We start from the raw sequence: 12,177 nt of genomic DNA, 5'->3' as shown, positions 1-12,177 counted from the left end.
CCCCAAGTTGCTTTTGGCCAGTAGTTTATCACAGAAATAGAAAGCAAACTAAGACAGTGCCTAAGTAAAAGCCCATGGTTTTAATATCTCTCACCTATGTAATGAAGCCAAATTCATACTAAAAATTCATTTACCTAAGAAACCTTATTTCTCAGAACTCTAACTCTGCAGCTGACTTGAAGGGAGAAACCCACCTTAATTACTAAAGACTGTCCATTCATTTACATTATTTTATTCAGAAATGTTTATAACAGTACAGCGATACTAAACTTCAGAGACAATGACTGTTATTAGTTTAGGCATCATCAGTTTATTATAAAAGGGAGGCACGGAAATTATTTACATGATGAATAGTTCAGAATGTCGGCGGAATGGGCAGCTTCATGTGATACCATTTCAGTGATTTCAGTCCATATACTTTCCAAGAATGTCACCATCTCTAAATAAGAAATAATCCTGTGAATAAAGAAACCACCAGTTAAGACAGTAAAAGCAAATACACAAAGCTTTATTGTCAGGTGGTGGCACATGTCTTTAATCCTGGCACTTGGGTGGCACAGGCAGGCGGATCTCTGTAAGTTTGAGGCCAGGCTGGCCTACTAAGTGAGTTCCAGGACAGCCAGGGCTACACAGAGAAACCTTGTCCTGAAAAATTAAAGGGGGAGAAAAAAAAAATCACTTTACTTACCTTGTCATCTAGAATTACTTTGGTGCCTCCATATTCTGGGAGAAGAACTTTGTCTCCAACTTTCACACTAACCGGCTGAATCTCTCCACCCTTAAGAAAACAGTTGGTTATTAGCAAAGGCATCTTGTTCACTAGATGCACAGTGAACACTGTTTCAGTACATACACCAGGAGCCTCCTGTCTCAGCTTTGTGTTAATTATATGCGTGCATCATACACTTGACTCTACAGACCTTTAAGTCATATGAAATGTGCTCACTCAAAACCAGTATGTTGTTCCATATCTAATTAGTGGTTAAGCAATATAATTTACAATGTAAGCATTACCTTAGTCACAATTTGAACAGTGACTTACACTAAAACTGCCTTTTAGTGAATAGCTATGGTTGCCTAACTTTTAACTGTTAAATATTAACACACCCTGTAGACCATGTGGAAAAAAAGCAGCTTTTAATACCAAATAGTAAATGGTTATATATAACTTCAATGAACAAAATTTGGTATTCGTTTTCTTTATTCAGTGTCCTTGTCCTCAAGGCACAGGCTTGGTCAGAGACCAGAGGTATTTCCATCACACTCCAGAGGTATTTCCATCTCCCTTTGAAAAATGACAACTAAAGCTACAAGTGGCATGAGATTAAGACAATTTCAGTAATCAAGACATCAGCTAGCCCCTCCCCACCATTCCACCTGTTCTTTTTGGGGTAGGAGGAGACAAGTTCTATATAGCCTCTAGTGATCTTCGTTTCAGGGTCCTCCTGCCTCAGCTCAGGCCCCCCATGACTGCCAGAATTCTTTCAATTCTGGAATAAACAAAACAAACAAACAAACAAACAAAAAAAAAAAACCAGGGTTTATCTAACTTTATGTATGATCTTTTGTGTACTTAAAATGTAGGTTGCAACAAAATAACTACCAAAGGTAATTCATTTTGTGAGGTTTTATTTTTCCTTTATTTTGAGGCCACCTCCTGCTGGCCTCAAAGACTCTACAACTGTTCTCCCTTGGCCTCCAAAGTACGATGGCCACAAGGCATGAGCCACCATCATGGCAGACACATTTTAATCTCTGGAATGGGTGGCATTGCAGAATTAGGTCAGCGGGTAAATGGACTTGCTATCCAAGCACCGGAACCCCAGAAGGGGATCCCAACACTAGTTTAAAAAAAAAAAGAAAAAAGGCTGTGAACATACTGAAACCCGACTAGTACAAATGAGAGGCCTTGTCCCCTAAGAGGAAGGTGGAGATGACTCTGCAAGCCAGCAGACATGCAAAGTGTCTCTCTCACACACAACACACGAAAGTCCTTGGGTGTGTACTTTTTGTCTTTTTTAGAGTGCCTCTCCATCCTTTAGAAAAATAAAACAATTCTACAATGGTTTTCCTTAATGTGGGCTTCTTTGTAAATTTAAACTATTTAAAAAGCCACTTCTGGTAACCTAGGATTTTCCACTCCTTTTTTCCACATCACACGTCCCGCTGCAGTAGCTTCCAGTTACCTTTCCTTTCGAGCCTGATCCCACAGCCACTACTGTAGCTTGCAATACTTTTCCTTGAGACTTTTCTGGAAGCATAATGCCACCTTTGGTCACAGTTTCGGCGGCACTCCTTTCAACCAATACTCTGTCAAAGAGTGGTAGAAACTTTTTGAAAGCTTGTCCAGCCTGCGGAGAAAAACGTGTGTTTAAACCGACTGTAATTGCATTTGCAGCGGCAAAGCCTTAACAGGTCAAACGTCCCAAACTAACAAGAAAATCCAAGTGTACTTTAAGTTAATATTCTCAAGTGTTCCATTCCCTGTCTATTGTGTCCGTCTGTGTGGGGTGTTCATTGCTCATCAGCAGCCACACTGCCTTTAACCACAACCTTGGTCTGTTCCAAGGTCAAACGTTTTCCTTCTTTAGGATTTTTTTTTTTTTTAATCCTAGTATCGCCAGTGAGGGAGTGTCAATTTTGGGCCTGGGTCATATATTCTCCAACACAGTATGCATCCTTTAAAGCCCTGCCAGGGCAGGTGGGCTGCTGAGTGTGCACCCGGGTTCCCGCCCCCTGCCCCGGGCGCCTGCAGCACACGTGCGAGCGAAGAAGCCATGGTGGAGAAACGCACCGGACAGGCCTCGCTTCTGCGGAACCCGGGCGGGCGGTGGACACTGCGTGGGCCCTCCTGCCAGTCCTAACCCGGCACACGGGGACGCCGTGGGTGGCTGGCGACCCCGACCCGCAGGCAGGCCTGCCGGCCCCGGGACACTCACTCACTCACTCACCATGACTCGCGCCGCCGCAGCTCAGACTCTGCACTCGGGCCGCCGCTGCAAGGAGAGTCCGGAGGGCCGGCTGGGGACACGTGAAAAGGCCACGCAGCGCGCAGGCGCACGCGGGCCCTGAGCGTGAGAGAGGGCGGCCACTCCAGCGCGCGCGCCGATTGGTGGCGAGGGCTCCGCGCAGGCCGCCGACGGGGGCGGTCGGAGGCGGAAGAGAAGGGGCGCACTTTCTAGGCTTTTCCAGGCGGCCCGCCGAGGTGAAAGGACGAGCCCTTCGTCCTCCTCCCGGAAATGACGCCACTTGACCCTTGACCCACGGGAGGCGCGGCGCCCTTCCGGAAGGTTCTAGAACGGAGCGAGGCCCAGGAACTAGCGTGCGGCGGCGGGAGAGGGTTGGGCCCGCGGGGCTGAGACCGCTCGGGTACTGGGGGCGGGGCCGCGCGCGCCGCATGCAGATTGCAGGGCCCGGGCGTGGGAGGGAGCGGGGCGCGCGCTCACGCGGGGCCGCGGGGCGGGGCCGCGGAGGGAGGGACTCGGGCTCATTGCGGTGCGCGCCCTGCGCTCGGTCCCTCACTCGCCGCCGACGGCCTGCTTCGCCTCGTGCGCTCCCGCCGCAGCCCCGCAGGTACGCGGCCTCGGCGTGCATGGCGCCCGGGAGCTGGCCGGCCTGCTTCCGGCACGGCCTGAGCACGGCGTGCAAGGGGACAAGGCCGGCAGCGACGCCGCAGGCTCAGCTGGCCTGTCCAGGCCCGGCCGGGCCACGCGGGTTTCATCACGTGCGGCGGGGACCACGCGACCCAGGCCAAGCGCGGGAGCGAGGACGGGCTGGGGTGGGAGCCACTTGGGACCTCTGGGGCCACCTGCGCGTGGCGCACTGCAGGGATCTTGTCGGAGGGTGGTCGCGGTCCCTTCTGGCCCCCACTGGCTGCAGGGATCTGGCGCCTTCACTTTGACCTTGCCTGGGGCTTCTTGTCGGGAAGACACGTGGGGCCGCGCGGATGGGCTACGCTGCGGTCCTGGTTTTTGCGGCCTTGCTAACCGCTGTGCTACAGTAGCTCCGGTTGGATACCCGGTGCCACTTTTCCTGAGCGGGGTTTTGCACCGTCATGAGGACTAGGGTAGCTATGCACTTGCATTTGGAACCTGCCACGCTTAGGCCAGCTTGATTTTTTTTTTCCTATCCCCACACACACTTGGAGCGGATATGCTCCCAAGGCCGCTTTGGCAGTGAAAGATTAACTCGCCATTGCAGGAGTGGGTGGCCATGGGGAATGGTTTCGTGTGCTAGTGCTGTAGGTCAAGTATGGGGGCGGCCTCCTTAATCCGTTGCTAGCAAATGATGGCCTGAAGCTGCAGCGCCGTGTGTGGCCCAGGCGTGGAGGTTAGCAGAGTACTGCCAAGTTCCGATCTAGCTGGCCTCCATGTTCTCAAGTACAGGTGGACAAGTTTGTCATTAGCTAGTAGTGATCCTTGGCTTTTTTTTTTTCCCTTCCTCCCCCAGAAATGCTTCGACTACCCACAGTCCTTCGTCAGATGAGACCAGTGTCCCGGGCGCTGGCTCCTCATCTCACTCGGGCCTATGCCAAAGATGTTAAATTTGGTGCGGATGCTCGAGCCTTAATGCTTCAAGGTGTAGACCTTTTAGCCGATGCTGTAGCTGTTACAATGGGGCCAAAGGTATCAGTATACTTTAAATCGTGTTAATAAAAGAATAATGTTCTGTAGCTGCAAATTAGACAATATTTTCTTAAGTTTTATGGAAGTCTAATTCGCATGTAGTACATGTTAGTGATTTGGGGGTGTTATTTAGGAGTTTTATTAGTTGGTGACCTTAGTACTGCTGCAGCTGATTTGGGGGACTTTTGTGCAACATGATGTAATAGAGTAGTAATAGCTCAAGGAGGATTTTCAAACTTGAGGCGTAATTAATCTTGTGTGAATGCTTGCATTAAATTTTGGATCCTTTCCCAGAAGTTAGAGGGTATAGTACAGCTAAGGGGAAAGTACAGCTCAAGTCTAGTAACACCTCAAAGTGTATAATTGTAAATGTGAGGTTTTATACTGTACTGAAGTATTTATTCCAGCATACATACAGTAAATGCACTAGCATAGAGTTTATGTGTATTGGTGTCTTGCCTGCGTGTATATCTGTGAAGGTTCCAGAGTTGTGAGCTGCTGTGTGGGTGCTGGGAATTGAACCTGCATCTTAACCACTGAGCCATGAGTTTATTTGCATTATTCTGTAACTGTTACTACCACACAGCTCCAGAAATGTTTTCACTTGCACATGGAAAAGGCTATATGGTCTCCCAATTATCCCTTTATTGTTCGTACCTCATGATTTCTGCCATTTCCACATTCCAAAAGTTTGGTTTGGGGTTTTTGAGAGCCTTGATAGCTTAGTCTGACCTCTAACTCCCTTTGTACTAAGGCTATTCTTGAACTCCTGATCCTCCTCCTTCTGTCTCCCAAGTGTGTAGCAGTTCAGTATACTATTTGCCTTGTATTTATTGAGACAGGGTCTTTAGCCACTTGAGACTCCTGTGGATGAAGCTAGCTTGAACAGATCAGTGCTGAGATCAAAGGCTGGAGTCACTCATCTGTGTGGTTGAGTAAGGAGCCATAGCACTTTGAGGTCATTGGATGTGGGGCACAGCCACTTTAATGTTAAAGAGCTGCATAAATTGCCATTTATATAGCTCAAGACAGAATACCTTGGTTCAAATCCAAGTTGCCAGTACTGTTGATGTCATTTTTGAACTTCTGTATTGCCTAAGCAGAAAACTGTTCTTAACTTACTGGCTGATATTTAGTGAATGGATGAGATTCCTGTTTCAGAACTGTTAAAATCGATAACTTTGAGGCTTATGGTTGAGGATTATTGTTCTGTTGTTGTAGGGAAGAACGGTGATTATTGAACAGAGTTGGGGAAGTCCCAAAGTAACGAAAGATGGGGTCACTGTTGCCAAGGCAATTGATTTAAAGGATAAATATAAAAATATTGGAGCTAAACTTGTTCAAGATGTTGCCAATAACACCAATGAAGAGGCTGGGGATGGCACCACCACTGCTACTGTTCTGGCACGTGCTATTGCCAAGGAAGGCTTTGAGAAGATCAGCAAAGGGGCTAATCCAGTAGAAATCCGGAGAGGTGAGAGCACCATGTCATTGCCCTACAGCAATGAGAGAATGTTGTCTCATTTTTGTCCTTTCTTATACATTTGTTGGTGTGTCGGGATGGAGTTGTACTCTCTACCTTTGTTTCATTTGCTCAGGTGCCATATTGGAAATAGGCAACGTGATTGAATTAGTAGTAGCTTATGGTTTGGCCCTCTGTATACTTCATGCTCATCTTACAAGTAGTCTCCTGCCTAAGCCTCCTGGGTATTGGGATTACAGGTGTGAGTCACCACTCAACATCTTGGTCAAGTTTTCACAATGTTTATGGTGTTCAACTTTATGTGAAGTTGCATATGATTGAGTGCATGTCATGCCACTTGGTACAGTTAGACAGTGCTGACATGAGAGCTTGCACATACATGTTAAAATGAACCTATAAGTTTATATTCAGTTTGTGAGCCATAATGAGCATTGTAACATGCATTCTTAAACTAGGTGTGATGTTGGCTGTTGATGCTGTAATTGCTGAACTGAAAAAACAATCTAAACCTGTGACGACCCCTGAAGAAATTGCTCAGGTAAGGGTTTTTCCTGTTTGAAAAGGTCTTTTTGGTTTTTCAAGATAGGGTTTCTTTGTGTAGCCTTGGCTGTCCTGGAACCTGATAATGTAGACAAGGCTGGTGTCAAACTCACAGAGACCCACCTGCCTCAGCTTCCCAAGTACGGTGATTAAAAGAGTGCATTACCACTACCCCCCCCCAACACACACGCATGCACGTGCACACTAGTAAAATAAGATTACTATTTGGGAAGATGTTCTTAGGTGTTCTCAATGTTCCCTGACCTATATGGGATCAAACCTAGTCCTTGAAACATAGCAGGCAAGTAATAAGTATTTTTTATTTGTATGTGCCTGGGTATATGTACTTGTGCCACATGATTTATGAACCCATAAAAGGCAGTGGTAGAGACAGTTACCAGCCAGTGTGAGCTAGGTGCTGACCTGAATAGTAAATCATCTTAACCACTCCAGGCTTCTCCAGCCCCCTTGGTATATTCTTAACGTGCTGAAGAATGGACGACCATTTCACCAGTACTTAGTTAAAGCTGGGTCGAAGTGTCAGTTTAGAAGGTCAAGGGGGAAGAGGGTTGAAAATACTGATCCTGCCATTTAATATTGAAGTTACATGGTTATTTCAGGTTGCTACAATTTCTGCAAATGGAGACAAAGACATTGGAAACATCATTTCTGATGCAATGAAAAAGGTTGGAAGGAAGGGCGTCATCACAGTGAAGGCAAGTGTGGGGTTTGATGTGTTCTGATAACACCTTCAGTGAGGTGTGTATCAACTGCATTCCAAGCAGAAAACTTGAGTATCTCGTTTGTGCCAGCACATTCATTCCTTTGTCTCTCTCTATCTGTGCTGAGTATGAGGCTTACTGGTGTCTGAATTGGGAGTCTAACCTCTCAGAATGAATCTGTCCAAGTAAATAAATAAGTATAGTTAGCTCAGCTAGCTGTGAATAGGGGGAAAGATAGAGCAAGACCTCACTTTATAGCTTTGGTTATCCCAGAACCATAGGCCTCAACCTCAGAGAGGTGTTATTCCTCTGCCTTCCCTTTGTTGTGGGGACTAACGGTGTGTGTACCTGGTGGCTCAGATTCCACAAAAAAATAGGAATTGTGAGCCACCATGTAGGTGCCAAGAATCTAACCAGATCCTATTCATTAGCAGCAAATGTTTCTAACCCCTGAGCTATCTTAAGATTTAGCTGCCCAAGTAATGTTTCCTCGCTGAAATCCATTCATCTTAATTCTTTGACTCTTCATAGGATGGAAAAACACTGAATGATGAATTAGAAATTATTGAAGGCATGAAATTTGACAGAGGATATATTTCCCCATATTTTATTAACACATCAAAAGGTAAGAGTAAGTCAGTGAATCATGAAAATACACATCAAAGGTATCTGTCAGCTGTAGGCAGTGGGTTGGTAAAACCTAAAAATTAAAAAGTTAATGGTTCACTAAATGAATGAGTTGTCTCTGTAGAAGTAAATTGTTAGTTTTCTCAGTGCTGTTAGAATTTGGTTTTACTGTTCACTGTTTTACAGGTCAAAAATGTGAATTCCAAGATGCCTATGTTCTGTTGAGTGAAAAGAAAATTTCTAGTGTCCAATCCATTGTACCTGCCCTTGAAATTGCTAATGCTCATCGGAAGCCCTTGGTCATAATTGCTGAAGATGTTGATGGAGAAGCTCTAAGCACACTGGTTTTAAATAGGTGGGTTTGGGTGGATTGTGTTGTTGGGTGGAAGATGATTTGTGTTGCTGTTTGAAATTAATTCCATGTTGATCTACTTGTGTCCCTTAAGAGTTGTAGTGTACATTGTGGTGCTCTACGAATTGAGTCTAGTGGTTTGTTAAGACCACTGTGGAGCTGTCTTAAATGCACAAAACCCTTCAGCCTATGCCTCCCACAGCTTCCCAGAGAGAACTAGCCGTGTGTCTGGAACATAGAGGCAGCAGTTCTTTAAGTAGGTGATTGGCTTGGGACAAATTCAGATATGTGAGAGCCCCATGTCATCTTTGTTCAGACCAGACGTTGTGGGACTCCTGAGTGGTTCAGTAGTGCCAGAACCTACCAGGAACTAAATTAGAGATTTTCTCCCAATTGCCCCTTCAGTTTAAATCTCACAAAGTTAATTAAATGTTATTTGCAGGCTAAAAGTTGGTCTTCAGGTTGTAGCAGTCAAAGCTCCAGGTTTTGGGGACAATAGGAAGAACCAGCTTAAAGATATGGCTATTGCTACTGGTGGTGCGGTAAGTAAATCACTGATGCTGTTTTGCTCAGTGAAGTTTGTGTTTCCATGTTGCAAATAATAGAATATACACTTCACAAATAGATGTGGCTGTTTCTATCTATTGGGTATTGGAACATAGGGATTAGATCAATGTCACATTTCTAATCTGCTGAGTCTGACCTAAGAATGGATGTAATAAAAAGTTTTTCTCAAAATTCAAATAAAGCTAGTTCCAGTTTCTGGGATACCAGTGGTCTTGACATCAAGAAAAACAGCATTGTTTTACTTTGTGTGTATGGGTGTTTTGTATGCACACCCAAAGGCGGCATCTGGTCCTATGGGACTACAGTTGTGAGCTGCTGTATGGGTGCTGAGAGGACACTTGAAAGAGCAGTGCAGCTAGTGCTCTTGGATGCTGAGCCATCTCCAGACCTGAAAAGTATTTCAAGATGTTTCTCCTTATAATGGCTATGTTACATGCATTAGTAAGCTTGGTGTAATGGAAAGCACTTAAGTGCACACTGCTTTTACAGGTATTTGGAGAAGAGGGGCTAAATCTAAATCTTGAAGATGTTCAAGCTCATGACTTAGGAAAAGTTGGAGAGGTAATTGTCACCAAAGATGATGCCATGCTTTTGAAAGGAAAGGGTGACAAAGCTCAAATTGAGAAACGCATTCAAGAAATCACTGAGCAGCTAGACATAACAACTAGTGAATATGAGAAGGAAAAGCTGAACGAGAGACTCGCTAAACTTTCAGATGGAGTGGCTGTGTTGAAGGTAAGACTTTTAACATTTGCCGGTTATCTTTTTTGTCTCTGAATCTGTGGTATTTACCAATAGTAGCTAAGCAAGTGCCTTCATTCCTGAAATCTTTAGCTGTGTGTGTGCGCTTTCCATAGGGTATATGGGGTGGTCAGGAGCAGCTATCAGTGGTGGGTTGTCTACCTGCCCGCCGTAATTTCAAGGATTAAACTCAGGATCATCAGGCTTGCAAGGCAATCAATCCCTTTGACCCACTGGGGTCTATCCCAGGACTGCCTGAGTCTAAAATAGGCATCTATCCCTGACTGCTGCAAAGCTTAAGGCTGGGACTGTTTCTTGTCCTGTGTAGTGCAAGCAATCTACTACTGCCCCATATCCCAGCCTTTTTCTTATTCTTTGGAGCCCTGGCTGTCCTGGAACTCACTCTGTAGACCAGGCTGGCCTCAAACTCAGAGATATTTGCCTGCCTCTGCCTCCTTAGTGCTGTGATTAAAGGTATGCACCATCTGGAAAAGATGTTTTGTTAGTGGGATAAGTTCCTCAGCAGTGACAGCCTCACTGTTCTTGACATGTTATTTACTACAGATGACTAGTCACATGTGACACTTAACCTGTTATTCTAGAATTGCTTCTTTTGTTTTGAACTCTGTAGCCCGGGCTGGCCTTAGTTGGGGTAACCCATTTACTGTGTCACCATACCCTGCTCAGACCGTCATAGTGAATGGGAAAGATTGTGCTAACTAGAATTGTTTTCATCTACAGGTTGGAGGAACAAGTGATGTTGAAGTGAATGAGAAGAAAGACAGGGTTACAGATGCTCTCAATGCTACAAGAGCAGCTGTTGAAGAAGGCATTGTTCTAGGAGGGGGCTGCGCTCTGCTTCGGTGCATCCCAGCCTTGGATTCATTAAAGCCTTCTAATGAAGATCAAAAAATAGGTAAAGACTATCTTTTGCTTTTTGAGACAGGGTTCCTCTGGATAGCTTTTACTGTCCTGTAGATCAGGCTGGCCTCGAACTCGAGATTTGTCTGCCTCTGCCTCCCTAGTGTTGGGATTAAAGGCAAATGACTTTGTGGCATGATTCTTTGTTGAAAAGTAGTATTGTTGGTGCCAGAGAGATAATTAATAATGTACCACATTTTTCAGGGGTAATTCTTTTTACCTGTAGTAGGATTGGAAGAGCTCTCACGGACTGTGGGCTTGTGTTGAATTATTTTGTGTGTATGGGTATTTTGCTTGAATGTCTTGTGTGCTGTGTGTGCGATATCCTCAGAGGCAAGAAGAGGGCATTGGATCCCCTGGAACTGTAGTGAGCTACATTGGGTGCTAAGGGTCAAATCGGGTTCTCACAGAGAGCAGCCAGTGCTCTTAACCTTTAAGCCATCTCTGCCTCTCCAAAAAAGGGAAAAAGCAAATAAATTTGTGACAATGTGTTTGCTTTGTAGGTATAGAAATTATTAAAAGAGCACTCAAAATTCCTGCAATGACAATTGCTAAGAATGCAGGTGTTGAAGGATCTTTGATAGTTGAGAAAATTCTGCAGAGTTCCTCAGAAGTTGGTTATGATGCTATGCTCGGAGATTTTGTGAACATGGTGGAAAAGGGAATCATTGATCCAACAAAGGTAAATAATTCAGTATTTCTTAAACATTGGATGGCTTGTTCTATGGTAAGTGGTTTTCATTAGTTAATCATTTACAAACAATTTTTTTTTCTAGGTTGTGAGAACTGCTTTACTGGATGCTGCTGGGGTGGCCTCCTTGCTAACTACAGCAGAAGCTGTAGTGACCGAAATTCCTAAAGAAGAGAAGGACCCTGGAATGGGCGCAATGGGTGGAATGGGAGGGGGTATGGGAGGTGGCATGTTCTAATTCCTAGAATAGTGCTTTGTTTGCCCTTATCAATGAACTGTGACAGGAAGCTCAAGGCAGGTTCCTCAGCGATAACTTCAGAGAAGTCACCTGAAGAAAATAACTGAAGAGAAGGCTGGCTGATCACTATAACCATCAGTTACTGGTTCCCATTGACAATATATAATGGTTTACTGCTGTCATTGTCCATGCCTACAGATAATTTATTTTGTATTTTTGAATAAAGACATTTGTACATTCCTGATACTGGGTGAAAGAGCCATATACCACTGTCCTGCTTTCAACTTAAACCCCTGAGGCAGTTCTGTTCTGTTACAGTCAGGATTGTAGTGCTATCACCAGATGAGTTCAGAAGCAGCCTGTCTGTGGAGAGTGAGAATAACTGTGTACAAAGTAGAGAAGTATCCAATTATGTGACAACTTTTGTGTAATAAAATTTTGTTTAAAGTTCTGGTTGTGTCATAGTCTTAAGGATGGGAGAAATGAAAGCTAGAAAAGACCATCATTGGGTATGTAGAGATACCACATTCTATATCTGTGAGATCAAGTCCAGAAATAATCAGTGGTCTCGAACAGGCAAAGTGAGGCCCTGGTCTGAATTCCCAACCTTCACTTTACAAACAGCCCAGTGGAGGCTACAAGAACCAAGGTAGCTAGCAAATGTTCAAGA

The 12,177-nt window shown here is 44.9% G+C and overlaps 2 protein-coding genes across 3 annotated transcripts; one reads left to right on the top strand and one right to left on the bottom strand.

Moving 5' to 3' along the window:
• Positions 1 to 287: 287 nt before the first annotated feature.
• Positions 288 to 3,099, bottom strand: Hspe1 (heat shock protein family E (Hsp10) member 1). Its single transcript, XM_051190218.1, has 4 exons — positions 2,952 to 3,099; positions 2,187 to 2,351; positions 689 to 778; positions 288 to 456 (listed from the first exon to the last, which is right to left on the bottom strand). The coding sequence occupies exons 1-4, from the start codon at positions 2,952 to 2,954 to the stop codon at positions 406 to 408; spliced, it is 309 nt and encodes a 102-aa protein (XP_051046175.1). The 5' UTR covers positions 2,955 to 3,099; the 3' UTR covers positions 288 to 405.
• Positions 3,100 to 3,219: 120 nt separating this feature from the next.
• On the top strand, positions 3,220 to 11,751 carry Hspd1 (heat shock protein family D (Hsp60) member 1). Of its 2 annotated transcripts, none has more exons than XM_051190217.1 (12): positions 3,220 to 3,369; positions 4,450 to 4,625; positions 5,847 to 6,099; positions 6,564 to 6,646; positions 7,269 to 7,364; positions 7,902 to 7,995; positions 8,184 to 8,352; positions 8,792 to 8,891; positions 9,406 to 9,651; positions 10,399 to 10,573; positions 11,082 to 11,260; positions 11,355 to 11,751. In XM_051190217.1, the coding sequence occupies exons 2-12, from the start codon at positions 4,452 to 4,454 to the stop codon at positions 11,505 to 11,507; spliced, it is 1,722 nt and encodes a 573-aa protein (XP_051046174.1). In that variant the 5' UTR covers positions 3,220 to 3,369; positions 4,450 to 4,451; the 3' UTR covers positions 11,508 to 11,751. The 2 variants fall into 2 exon arrangements, with proteins under 2 accessions (XP_051046174.1, XP_051046173.1); XM_051190216.1 differs by lacking the exon at positions 3,220 to 3,369 and adding an exon at positions 3,428 to 3,573.
• The last annotated feature ends 426 nt before the right edge of the window (positions 11,752 to 12,177 follow it).

This window comes from Phodopus roborovskii, unplaced genomic scaffold (assembly GCF_943737965.1).
Source record: "Phodopus roborovskii unplaced genomic scaffold, PHOROB, whole genome shotgun sequence".
NCBI classification, from domain to species: Eukaryota; Metazoa; Chordata; class Mammalia; order Rodentia; family Cricetidae; genus Phodopus; species Phodopus roborovskii.
This window is presented reverse-complemented; position numbering and strand designations above follow the sequence as displayed.